The 12,610-nt window shown below is 44.1% G+C and overlaps 1 protein-coding gene across 1 annotated transcript; it reads right to left on the bottom strand.

Annotated features, from left to right (window-relative positions):
• Nucleotides 1–396: 396 nt before the first annotated feature.
• Nucleotides 397–11,046, bottom strand: LOC118512595 (repressor of RNA polymerase III transcription MAF1 homolog). Its single transcript, XM_036057248.1, has 3 exons — nucleotides 8,488–11,046; nucleotides 6,452–6,729; nucleotides 397–3,700 (listed from the first exon to the last, which is right to left on the bottom strand). Exons 1-3 carry the CDS (start codon nucleotides 8,830–8,832, stop codon nucleotides 3,637–3,639), a joined length of 687 nt encoding a protein of 228 aa, XP_035913141.1. The 5' UTR covers nucleotides 8,833–11,046; the 3' UTR covers nucleotides 397–3,636.
• Nucleotides 11,047–12,610: the final 1,564 nt, after the last annotated feature.

The raw sequence follows: 12,610 nt of genomic DNA, 5'->3' as shown, positions 1-12,610 counted from the left end.
TCGTAGTCCACGCCACAGAGGCGCATGTGGGTAGGTACTGGGACTCTAAATGTTCTATACAGTCCCACCTTCACGACAGGTATTTTGTGTGCAGAATTAACCTCTTCCAACTAGAAAATGCTTTTGGATCCGCTCATCAGCCTGTTGCACCTCGGTCTATTCCAGTTGCTTCCTCCGGTATTGCTTCTTATGTGGCGCCAAACGCTACCACAAAAGTGCCGAGAGTAGCAAGGTGAAAGTGATTAACGTGTCTCGCCTCGGCCGCAATTATGAAACTGTTACGAAGCGAGCGGTCAGCCGTCGTTAAGACGTGAGGCCTTTCGCAGCATATAGCCTCACATCAGGGCAGGTACCATCAGCGAGTTCTTTCATTGCTCCATTTTCACTTTTTGTTCGTTTTCCATTTTTAAACTTTTTTTTGTCCACATTTTATTGGTTTTTTGTTTAATCTTCCTTAACCATACATTACGGTGTGTTTGCTATCCTGGGGGTTGAAGGTTTTTGTTTGCATTTGCTAAAGAGAATACAGTTAAAATAATGATAAAGTAGGCGCACCCGCTGTGCTACTACTGCTGTTGCTGCTTAGGTTCGGGGTGTTTGCTGTGTAAATCTATTCCTTCTTTAACGCCTTGCAGTACTTTATGTGTATTAAATCTTCCCGCCCTATCGCCGATCTGGATTGAGTTAACGAACGATTTTTTTTAATTTGAAAACTGTTGCTCGACGGAGAAGATTGAAAAAGTGTTTGCAAATGACCCACCATCTATAGCTCGGCGCTAAACACGATTTACGAAATTATTTTAAGTCAATCCATATGTATGCTTTGCGTGGGGGGTTGTTTATAAGTATTTAATATTCGCCCGTTCCCGCGGATCCTGGGATCCCAATAACAGCCTAACAGCTCGCTTCTTTCTATTGGAGGAAAAAAATGGAGGAAGAATTGACGATAAATCGTGGATTGTGGAAAAGTTAATTCAGATGTTTGTGGGGGGGCATTTTTTTAAATGTCAGAGTTTACTCTAACCTGCAAATCCCCCGTGCACTAATCCTGTCTCACCCGGCACGGCGGTGGCCGGGGAGGTCAAGCTTGGGAATCAGCAACAACTGAGCCAAGCTGCTGCTTATCACCCCACCAAACGTCGGTCACGTTCGGTGGCCGGTAATGCGCTTCCGTCCTCTACTAACATTCTCCCGTAGTGCTTAGATATGATATTTAGGATACATTAACTCTCTCTCTCTCTCTCTAGCCCTTTTTCTCCCCCCTTCCTTCAAGCGAGATCAATTGTGTGTGGTGTTAATTATATAAAGAGGACGGAAGGCGCACCACCTTACACTCTGACTCTTGCCTGTGCAGTGTGTGTGTCTGTTTATCGTTGTCCTCGTGCGCACGCCTCACTGGCTGGCTGGTATTATGTCCCCTCCCCGTGGTCTAAAAGCTACTTATCACATTTCGTGTAGTTTTGTACTTGGAGCTTGTATGATGATCACGAAGACGTTTTTTTGTCATTTTAGGGGATCGTTTTTTCCCTCTATCTCCTCTTCCATTTGATTAGATAGATAAGATAGGACACGACGATGTAAACAGCACAGCACACACACACGCGAGAGGCACAGACGAATGGGGTGATGTGCATCGGCGGCTCTTGGGGGCCCCTGCCGGTGCAGCCGGTGTGTTTAATCCCCATTTTTTTTTTTGGAGGAAGTGTGAGCTTAGTAATTACGCTTTTAAGAGACTGATTTGTTAAGAAGAGTTGAGAGTTTAACGGAGCTGAGCTGTTACAACCCGAGGGCGCGAGGGCGAACATAAGAGCTAAAACTTACAATTCTAATATCACAAAATTGGTACAGTCAGTGAAATAGTTCTCACGTGCGGTCCCACCAATCGGAACACAGGAATCGTCGATGGTGGACGGGAAGAATGAGAGTGAAGTTGATCTAATTCCTTCCTCTTGCGATACCCTTTCACGGACTTGCTTTCCGTTTTAAGCTGCTTAACCCCGCCACCAAACGGGTATGCGGATGGAATGCAGTCGGTGCAGAAGTGCAGCGTACGGATCATCCGTTGGGGTAATCTAAACAACGCTTTCCCGTCCCGGGGCTGATTGAAACCACCGGGAACCGCCCTATCCCTCTCAGTGTACCTACTCACTGTCCACCGTTTGCGGACGAGGCTGCGTTGTGATGGACTGGTTGTTGTTGGTTTTTTTCGTACGGATTTTCCCGCTGGACGATCAAAATCCGTGCGCTTCGTCCGCAAACAGGAAACAGCGGCAATCTCACCAACTGGGAAACCGCCCCATGGTTCCCGGGCAGGTGTGGTCACCTGGCCCGTCTCACGCAGGGGGTCTCGGAGGAAGAGCTTCTCTAGCACAAAACTAACACATGTTACTACTGTGCGCACCCTCCGGAAGTGAGTGGTCACACGCTTATTAATCAAATCTACTAAATATCCTCCCTGCTACACACGTTAGAGGCATACCATATGTAAATGTACCTTGCTTTATGGAAGGTGTTGTTTCATCTGCTTTTTTTCTTTTTTCTCCTAATTCATCTCTCTCTCTCTCTCGTTTGGCATGCAAAGCCTAAGCAGCCCCGACGATGCTTTTTATTTCCCGGCTTCACAACCGCAAATGGTGCTGACACCTTTAACTGGCCCGCCAATGGTTGTGGATAGCCGTACATTCCCCCTTACTTCTCCCTCTCTCCCTCTCTCTCTTCTTACCCCCTAAAAAGCTACTTCCTATTATCTATCGGTAAGCTCTTCCAGCTGCTCCAGTTGGCTACACATTGCCAGCATCGCGCACGCACCGTTACGCGAGTTCTCACGCCGCAGCTCTCACCTGCCCTCACCGTAACGGTGCCGTGTCTTGGTTCTTGGTTGGTTTTCTTTTTTCATTCCTGCTTAAACTCGGTGTTATTATAATCATTATTATTTTGAAACTGGAGCTTGCAAACATTTAGTACGTTTTGCTTAGCAGCGATAGCGTGTGCACTGCTACTGCAATTTGCGGTGTTTCTTTAAAATATCGAAGAAAATTATTGTTCATACATCTGCCGCGGTTTCATTAATCTCTCCTCATAAAAAATACCGCAACGGACAAATTATTAATTACTAAAGTCAATCGTAATAGGTGTCTGATAATCGCGGGATGGGGAAAATAAAAAAAATTAAAGATGAAACACGCACACAAAATACACTCTCGGTCAAAGTTGACGTTAAAATGGGTTAAACATTACGTTGTAGTTTGTTAAAAAAGGGAAGGGAAATAAATGGTTTTCAATGTAATGCAAACAAACACAAACTAATCTACGAACGCAAAAGCCGTGTGCGCTTCGTCCTGGAACTGAACTCTTTTCTCTAGGACACCTATCTATCGTCCGAACGATTTGATTGATGAAAATTGCCAAAGAAAACATTTAAAAAATTACACTCTCAGATGAGAACGTTCGCAATTGGTGGAAAGGAAAAAAGGGAGAAAAAACAAATTAACTGATCAAATTTTTGTTTGCAAACTAAAGACCCTTTCGAACGGATTGAATTTTGAAGACGAACTGATTTTGATTCTGTCGACTCCATTCTAGCTTGATTCCAGCGATGATACAGAACACTTGAAGGACAGGCACAGTATTGTGCAGTTAGTAGCATTCTTCGTCCTCCATAGCGAAATCGCTCGAAAAGCCAGAGTCCACGTAAACCGAGCTGCAAAAAGGAAAGAGAAGAGAAGAAAATGGGTGAGCAATTATGGAGATACACACAAAATGGGGCTTCTTATGTTGGGTCCACACGCTCGCAACGGTAGTGCGCATTTTATTTATAGCAATAGCATAGCAAATCGATCGAAGTAGACATTTCTGCTTACATTAGCACTGTGTGCCGGTGTTGCACCTTAGCGGCTAGGGGACACACAACCCCGCACAAACAATGAATGGTTTCGATTTGTATAGGCACGTTTTGCGTGTAAACAAACGTGAGCCAAGCTAGCTCTAATATGCTGTGAAAAGGTGGAGAATTCGCCACACTTTGCATAACTCTTTAGTATCTCATTAACTATAAAAGAAGCAACCTTATTTATAGTTGAGCTAACGGACTGACTTCTTCTTCCTGCTCGTTTGAACCGATCGATAAACGTGATCTTGCACTAGAAAGAGGAGAATGAACTCGTTTCGCGGATGGCTTTCATTGATGTAGAAGAAAGTTTGTGTTGTGGCCGGTTACCAACACAGTTCAAGATTTTCGAAATTGCAGGGTTTTCCATATTAAAGAGAAACCTGTATGGATATAAGATTAAAATTTCTATTCTGTACTACTTTGCGTGTAAAAAAGTCTGGAAACTTCCAATAATAGAAAAATGAATCTAGATATATTGTACTCCACAATTCATGTTTCTACAGAAAATTGCAAAGTTTGATCCACACAATCTTCCATTATTCTTGGGATTATATATACAACGATTTGCCAAGTTAATTAATAAACGCCTAATAAGTTAGCGGCGACCATTTAATAATTTTCCGATCTTCATTTTCGCAACGCCGGTCTCCATCGAAGCCAAAAATGGCAGGTCAAGACCTCTCGAGATAGTAGAGCCACGTAAAAAGATAAGAATCTTTTTCCAAGCTAGGTGTAAGGATTTTCTATTTGGTTTTCAGTACTTTATACTAACAAACAAATAGTTCTGGAATGCACATAATCTCCTCATAATCCCTAACTTTGTTGGTTTATGAAGTGATACAGTATCCCTCGAGATGATTTAATAAAACTTCACCTACTAGTTACAACCGTATCATTACAAGCTTGCTTCCCCTTCACGCTTTGTTTGTTTGAATATTCACTTTTGTTCAGTTTGGGTTTTGAAACCAACGTTAATTCGATGTAAAATTGGTAAAAAAAAAATATTTTTAACAATATTGTCCAAAGTTCCATTTTGCCCCTTGCAGATCAATTTACGTTTTTGAAATAATTGTTACAAAAACCATTTTTTTAAAGTAGTGATACATAATAATGGAAAGCACCATTTGTTTTACATAAAACTTTGTCAATCTAATGCACATTTTGCAGATAAATACAAACAAAAATTAAATCTAGTTGCAAAAACAAAAAAAGACGATAATGTAATCAGTTAAAAAATATTCTGTGAAAACCCTGTAATCTAAAAAATTGGCTTTATTTGCATGAAAATACATAAATGTATGTATCTTTCTCTAAACGAATACGATACTATCATCGACACCCCCAAGAAGAATCCACCTTCTTCTTCTTCTGTGGCACTACAACCTCGAGAGGTCTCGGCCTGCCATTTCTGGCTTTCTGTGACTTAATTTTACCCGTAGAAAAGTAGTCAGCCTTTCGTACGGGGAGGCGGTCTGGATGGGATTTGAACCCCGGCCCTGCCGTGTGAAGACCGGCGCCGCTGTCGCCTCGGCCACCGGACCGCCCTAGACCTTCTAAAAATGGTTTACCTCCCCCCCTTTAAACAAATGCACAGCACAACGACGGGCGGTTTTGTTAAATCAATGCGTGTTGTGTCTATAAATAACAAAAATGCTTTACCAAACGTACCACCAAAAACAAAGGACGCACACAAACATTAAAGGCAAAACCAACAATATCGACGGGGTGTTGCTTTTTAAGGGTCAAAATAGAGAAAAGCAAACACACAAATTGCATTCCGCTTGTCTCAGGCGGATAACATGACGAAACGGTGTGTGTTATTTTTGCAAAAATCATCTGCTTTCGGGTTTCGCGCGTTTGGTTGGTCGGTCGATACACATACCTTGCTTTCCTCCTTATGAAATATGTAGCTGCGAAAGAGTGGCAGGCCGGGGCGCTAACAGTAATGCAGACACCGGTTTCTTCTTCCTTTTAGCAACAGTTTAATACCCGTCTACCATGCCATTTATATCGTGCGAGAGGCATCATCATTATAAGCGTAATGGTGGTTGGATACCGAGCTGTACAGTGCGTGCAACGACGCGTTGTTTGCTTCGGGGAGGTTAAATATTCATTCGGTAGTAAATTATATTTTCTAGCGTTTCTGAGTTTCTCTTTGCTGAATTTAAGCGTGTGGATTACATTAACACGAAACAACGCAAAAAAAAAAGATAATTTAGGCAAGTTTTCTTTTGTTTTAGCAAATTCTTCTACTTTTAACTCTCCTATTGGAACTCCCAACAGCGAAAGAAAAAAAAAATGGTGAAAAGATCACAGAGGATCGTGATCACAACAAAGGCACCAACAAACAGTCGAGTCGAGTATTAATTTTTCGCGGGCTTTTCTTTTGTGCCGCCCTCCACTAGACCGTATCCGAACCGTGTCGTAAATGCGTTAAAAAGAACCACTCAACTGAAGCAAATGAACTTTTGGCGTGTGTTTCCAGCGCCGAAAAAGCGGACCAAAACAACAGACAAACACCCCAATAAATCTATCAACAAAACGGGCGCGGGCTAAACTTACTTGATCGCACGGCAAGTGAAGAAAACGATGCGCTTCAGCTTCTTGTTGTAGAAAAAGTAGTTGAACGACCACAGGCAGCCCGGCTCGCCGAACGGGTCCGAGTTAAGGTCCGGATTGTAGCTGTAGATGTCGCAGTCCTTCAGCGAAATCTCGTCCTCGATCGTCGTCCAGAGGGCGTGACGGATCTTGCTGTACTGTTCGCCAGCCACCGGTCCCAGGTTGCCCTCGATCGAGTTCAGCACCCATTGCAGCGATGGCTCCTTGCTGAATTCATGGCTCTGAAATTGCGAGAGAAAAATGGTTTTAGCATTTGCTTATAGCAGCCAGCCAGCCATGTTATGAACTTGATGATGATGATGATGGCGATGTACAGCGAAAAGATGAAATAAGAAAGAGGGGGGTTGAATGAAAGATCGCACGAGGTTGGGGGGTTGGGAAATTTATTCAAAGTGGATGCTGTGCAACAACATTTTTCCATGGGAATAAGCGTACAGAGAGGTGAGCGCACGCACCGATTCAAGTGCAGTACACGGTAAAGATTAGGAGTAAGGGAAGAATAAGTAGTTTGTCTGGTTTTTATATTTTTCATCCACGAACGATGCACCAAGGGGCCAAACAATAATAATTGTTTTCATTTATCTATTTTAAATAAAAAGAAGGTGTTTGCATCTCTGACAAGCTTATACCTTCCTTTATCGTACACTTTTTTCCAAAAAGTTGTTAATATCACAATTAATTAACTGACAAAACCGATTTTCCGAGAGGCTCTATTATTTTTACCATTTTCTGCTAGTTTATAAGGTTTTTGACATGAAATCCAGATGCTATTTTGGGAAACTAATTTTGACCTATAAAACCCTGCACAAGATGCAAGATAAATGAATCCATTTAAGATAAGAGATGGTTTACAGCGGTGAGAACCGGCCGTATATTGTGCCCCTTACACCACAAAAGCGTACGTAATTATATTATCGTCTTTTCGTCTTTTCACTGTCGAATTTGGTCCGGTCCGATTTACCAACGAGCCCTCCTCTTTGGGGGGACAAACAGACCACTAATGGTCGCGGTGTGACGGTGCTAGTGAAGATTACATCAACGCATCGTCCACCGAGTGTACCCGGTGGTGGTGGTTTGGTGTGGAATCTTCAGCAACACGATCATAGAAAAGGTTGTCCATAGCAACGACGGGCAGCAAATGTAGCATAAAGGCATGGGAGTGGAGTCCCGTAACAGCTCTCGTTAAGGTATCGTCCAAGTATGCGTAGGAACAAGCACATAAGGGTCGATAACCAGTTTGTGGCCGAAGCGCGCGCGCTTGTAAAAGGTAAACAAAGGCGGAAAAAAGCTGTCTGTAACTAAGCCGTGTGTTTGTGAGGTACTACATAATTTAAACGATATGTAGAATAAGCATTTCGTTTTCTTATTAATAAAGAAGAAAGCTTTCTCGCGAGAGAAGGAAAACAAAATTACACATAGGCCCAGCAATAATATGACGCAAATAACGACCCGGCCTCCGCTCGTACGAAAAACAACTATAAATATAGAAGCATGACCATCGCCAGCAATCCGCCAGCCTCCTGCACCAAGGATCCCACGGCCAATTGGTTTCCCGCCCGATTGGCCAAAGAGTGTTTACCAATAAAAATCTCAAGCAAATGCCGTTCCGAGAGATTTCCCCACTCGAGCGTGTGAGCAAGAGGATTTGTCGCTCTTGCTGCGTGTTGTATTGTAATGTTGTGTACGCAGCTGAAAACAAGAACCGCGCTAGTTTGTTATTCCTCCTGCTTTCCTTGGTCTGATTTATCTCGTGTGAAAATGTAGTAGCATCATTCGCTTATTTTTTGTCCTCTCAGCTGTGCTAATGCAGCAACTACCCCGACCTACACACAAGGTCAAACGTGAGAGCGTGTATCCTTTTCTGCCGGAAAAAAACACGATACCCAACAAAACACGCAATTTCCCAGAGTGGAAATTTCTTATTGCGCATCAGAATGACTTTTACACTGCGAAAAGGACACGTCCTCTCGCTCGCTTACCCTGGCCTCACTGAAGTCATAGTCCGGCTCGAACGCTGCGTTGAGCGTCGCGATCAGGTAGAACAGCGTCTTGCGCGAAATCGTATCGCACAGCGTGACACCCTCGTCCCCGGACAGGCTGCTGCGAAGGATCTGCGGCGACATGTCCTGCAGCGTTTGCGGTGGCGACAGGGCCTGCAGATCGGTCGGCGACTGCTCGGAGGTGAACCGCTTGTACAGTGCCTTATCATTTCCCGCCATCTTGCACGAGTACGATTCGATCCGGCCGTAGATCGTACTGTCCCCGGTCTGGATGTGCAGCTTGTTGTTGACCGCCTCGAACCGTGTACTTTCCAGCAGCTTCATTTTGCCTGCTGATTGTTTGCTGCTCAAGTGCTTAAACACAAAAATAGGGAATCAAAATCGTCGTCGTTTCCGGTTCGTTCGTTCCTTCACGGCTTCCTTGGATGTGTGATTTGTTGAACAATATTTCCTTCGATATTTACGCTTGCTTGTGTGTATTAATCCACACACACTGTTGGATGATGTTTTGAGATGTTGTTTTTACTTCTCTCGCTCTCTTTGCTAAGCGTTTACAAAATAATCGGTGCACTGGCTGTTGTTGTTATTTAGCGTTGCTTCTCGATGTCGTCGTTGTTGTTTTAACCAAACCAATAGTTTAACGATGCCTTATTTATGGTTGCTTACAAGCTACACAGCGTATGCCTTAGAATCTGGCCAAATTAGACACGCTAGTCACGAGCGGTTAGCTTCTTAGTGCAGTGGCAGGAGCGGCAGGCTCACCGTGAAACAACTCCGGCACGGGGCGGCTGAGTATTTGACCATCTTGGGCGATCTTATCAGGCCGTTGTTGAGCTTGAGGGCGATTCTGAACATGGTGGTCGGGTGTACGCAGAGCTTCTTCTTGAACAGTTTCGTGCTCGCGACCTGCTGCTGCTGCTGCGGCTGAAGGTAGCGGCGTCGAATGCTGCTGCTACTATTAATACGGTTGCTGTTGCTGGTGACGGGGGCGACGGCGGCGACGGCGACGGAGGCGACCGGTTGCGGGCACATTTAAGTACGGAGAAAGCGTGTCTTGCCCTTGCCGGCTCGTATATGGCAAGCAGGTATCTAAATAGCAGCGACGAGTCGTTCGTTTCAATGCGCTTTCCGGTGGAAGCGTATCAACGTTAATCCCTCGGTACAAGGTTTCCGCAGTTCAGGGACAGCAGGAGTCCGATTGGCGATGGCCCTTCGCACCAAAAATTGTGTAGAAGCGACGAAGAGGCACAACACAAAAATAACACACCTCAGGCCAGCGGACTGCGTCAAGCTCCGTGTCTGTATGTGTTTGTAATGACAGCGATGATGACGCACACGTTCCACGCACACTATGATCGCGAAACGATGTCGACCCGTTTCGTTTGTACACAAGAAGACTTCTTCTTCTAGCGGAAGTGTCGTGCTTGCGGTGAATTACTCTTTGTTTACGGTCAAATTATCAATTCTACACAATACGCCAGAGGGACGCTTTTACTTTGCGCACTCCCAAACAAACAAACAAACGCGCACGCACACTTTCCCGGGAACTTTTAAGGCCTTGAAAACTAGCCTTTTCCTCCTTCTTCTTTTGACCTTCTTTTTTTTTTTGAAATTTTTTCTTTTTTGAAATCCTTCTTTTGACCTTCAAACGATTGGTAAAAAGTGGTGCTGCCTTTCCTGTTCCGTGATAAATCACGTACTCTCACTTACTCACTCGCACACACAAGGGAGAACAGGATAAATCCTGCCGTGTGACTCACTTCTACACACACACACACACACTGGTAATTGCGGTGGGAAATTTTAACGCATTTTCACGATGCGCTTCAAAGGAAAGCGACCACAGCTCGGGGTCCAAGCGAAATCACTCTACACAACACAAATACGCACTCTACGCACACACTCGTACGCCCAACCGTACGCACGAAGTAGCAGTTTTCTTTATGCTCACTTGCTGTCCACTGACACCGCTTGTGTACGGTAAATGCGGAATGTAATCGAACTTAAAATACGCACCATTTGCCGCAGCGCATCTAATACACTGCGCTTCGAATGTGTGTTTTATTTTGTTTTGGTAATCCGTACGCGCTCAGCAAGAAGATAAATTTTCCTGCGCTACACACACACCCCACACACTCTCAAACACAGCAGGCTACAAATAGCTGTATAAAGAGGACTTGTATTTTTCCATCATTTTCGCTGCTTTTACTGGGTCACCGGGGACGGGTGTTTGTCGGAACGCGCTGCTGCTTGTTGCTACTCTACACACACACACACGGACGCACAATTTGGGTTGATTTTTTTCGATCGAACGAATCTCGACCGTCGTCGGAGTAGCGGCAGCGGAGACCTTTTCCCCTTTTACTGTGGCAGGAACACAAACACAAATTTTGCAAATTGGTTTAGAAACAGCACGGAGATTGTCGGAATTTGGTGATAGCTTTCACAAGTCGATTTTCGGATCGCAACTGCACAAATTTTCTCGCTCGCTTCGTTCTACGCAAAGTGTACTTTCGGTAATGGTTTCCAATGTCGCAGGCTGGTGGGCAGCCAGCAGGCGGAGCTTATTCTAAATCGACCGAGAAAATTTAACGTCTGTCGTTACGATAGTTTTCGCATGAAAATTGAATTTAGTGTGTTTAATTTTGCATAGTCATCAAATCAAATAATTCAAAAGTCACTTTTAGCAAGAAATTGTTAGATTTGGATGGTTAATATGGGATTATTTTGCCTCTCTTTTGTGTGAAAAATACGATCGAAAGGTTTTGTCGTACAGTTTCGGATAACATTTTCATTTGCACGGAGCTGTTTTGACTGTTTGTTTTCCGCAGCCGTCAGCCCGTTTATATCTCCCGTTTGACAACTGCCGCCTCGCCGTACGAGGTGTCGTTTGGCGTAAAAATATTCATCTTTTTGGTGAAATATCTGCAAAAACTGTTAAGATTGTGAAAATTTGGAAAGTGAAGATTGAATTCTAGTCAGAACAATCAGTGAGGGTAGATTATGTTGTGAAAATGTGTGTATTTGAGATCTTTTTTGTGTCGAACGCAAGGTGTATGTATTTAGAAGGTGGATTTTTATCGATTTGACAGGGCGACATTTTAGTCGAGTTATGTCAGAGTTTGTTTACAAAAACATATGGTATGGGGCTACCAACATGAACAAACAGCCTCGATTCTCAGTCCTTTGAGCAATTTCGCTAATTTATGGGTCATCTTCGCATATTAAGTGTTGTCCCACAGACGATTGACGATATTTGGTTGCATTTTTCGTCAAAAAATCGCAAGCAATACCACCACCGGCGCCTCCTCCGACGCTGCCGTCACTCTTCTCAATACCCTTCCCCTTGATCACCTCGGAACTGTTATGTCAGGTCGAGAAATGTCAATTTGCTCTAAACAACTCTACCTTGTATATCTATATACCTTGGTCGAACGCCGGGGAAATGTATTCCTGCGTAGTGATGGTTGGATTCGTAGTTCTTTCCCAAGAGCGCAGATGAGTTCAATCCGCTCCAGAACGATTAGTATGCATTTACACTAGCAGAGGATCACCAACGAGAACGGGCATGTGTTAACATAATTATTACCTTACGCGCGATTTTGGGCGTAAGTCTGAATAAAGACCTCCCCACTCACGAGCATTCTCTTCGCTCTCAATTATAAAATTAACTCTTTTTTTTTAAATCCTGATTATTTTGTTAAAGCGTACAACGTTACTTTTAATAGGATTTTTTTTCAATTTAATAAGTGTTGTTTCAAGTAGATTTTGGAGCTTTTTGGATCCCTTGGAGCAGGGCTTAGTCCTTGTGGCATGCTCCAAGTAACCTGCTCCAAGGGGCTTACTTCAACGGGCCTGTTCCAAAGGGCCTTTTATAAGGGGCCTAGTCCAAGGGGTAAATTTAAAGGCCCAGCTTCAAGGGATCCAGGATATGTCCAAGGGACCTACTCCAAAGGGTATGCTCCTAGGGGACCAGTCCATGAGACCTAGTCCAAGGGGCCAAGTCCCATTCCAAGGCCCTGCTCCAATGGGTCCAGTTCAAGGGGCCTAGCCCAAGAGATCTTGTCGAAAGTGCTTAGTACAAGGAGCCAATGGCAGGGGT

The sequence above is a fragment of the Anopheles stephensi genome, chromosome 3, assembly GCF_013141755.1.
Source record: "Anopheles stephensi strain Indian chromosome 3, UCI_ANSTEP_V1.0, whole genome shotgun sequence".
Taxonomy (NCBI): domain Eukaryota; kingdom Metazoa; phylum Arthropoda; class Insecta; order Diptera; family Culicidae; genus Anopheles; species Anopheles stephensi.
Note: the sequence above shows the minus strand (reverse complement) of the source record. Positions and strands in the feature narration are given on the sequence as shown.

What these genes read in the sequence shown, in the direction of transcription:
- LOC118512595 (XM_036057248.1), bottom strand. Translation starts at nt 8,832, where the DNA reads ATGAAGCTGCTGGAAAGTACACGGTTCGAGGCGGTCAACAACAAGCTG. An exon ending in ATGACTTCAGTGAGGCCAGG is followed by an intron (nt 6,730 to 8,487) that starts GTAAGCGAGCGA and finishes TCGCAATTTCAG; the next exon opens with AGCCATGAATTCAGCAAGGA. An exon ending in TTCACTTGCCGTGCGATCAA is followed by an intron (nt 3,701 to 6,451) that starts GTAAGTTTAGCC and finishes TCCTTTTTGCAG; the next exon opens with CTCGGTTTACGTGGACTCTG.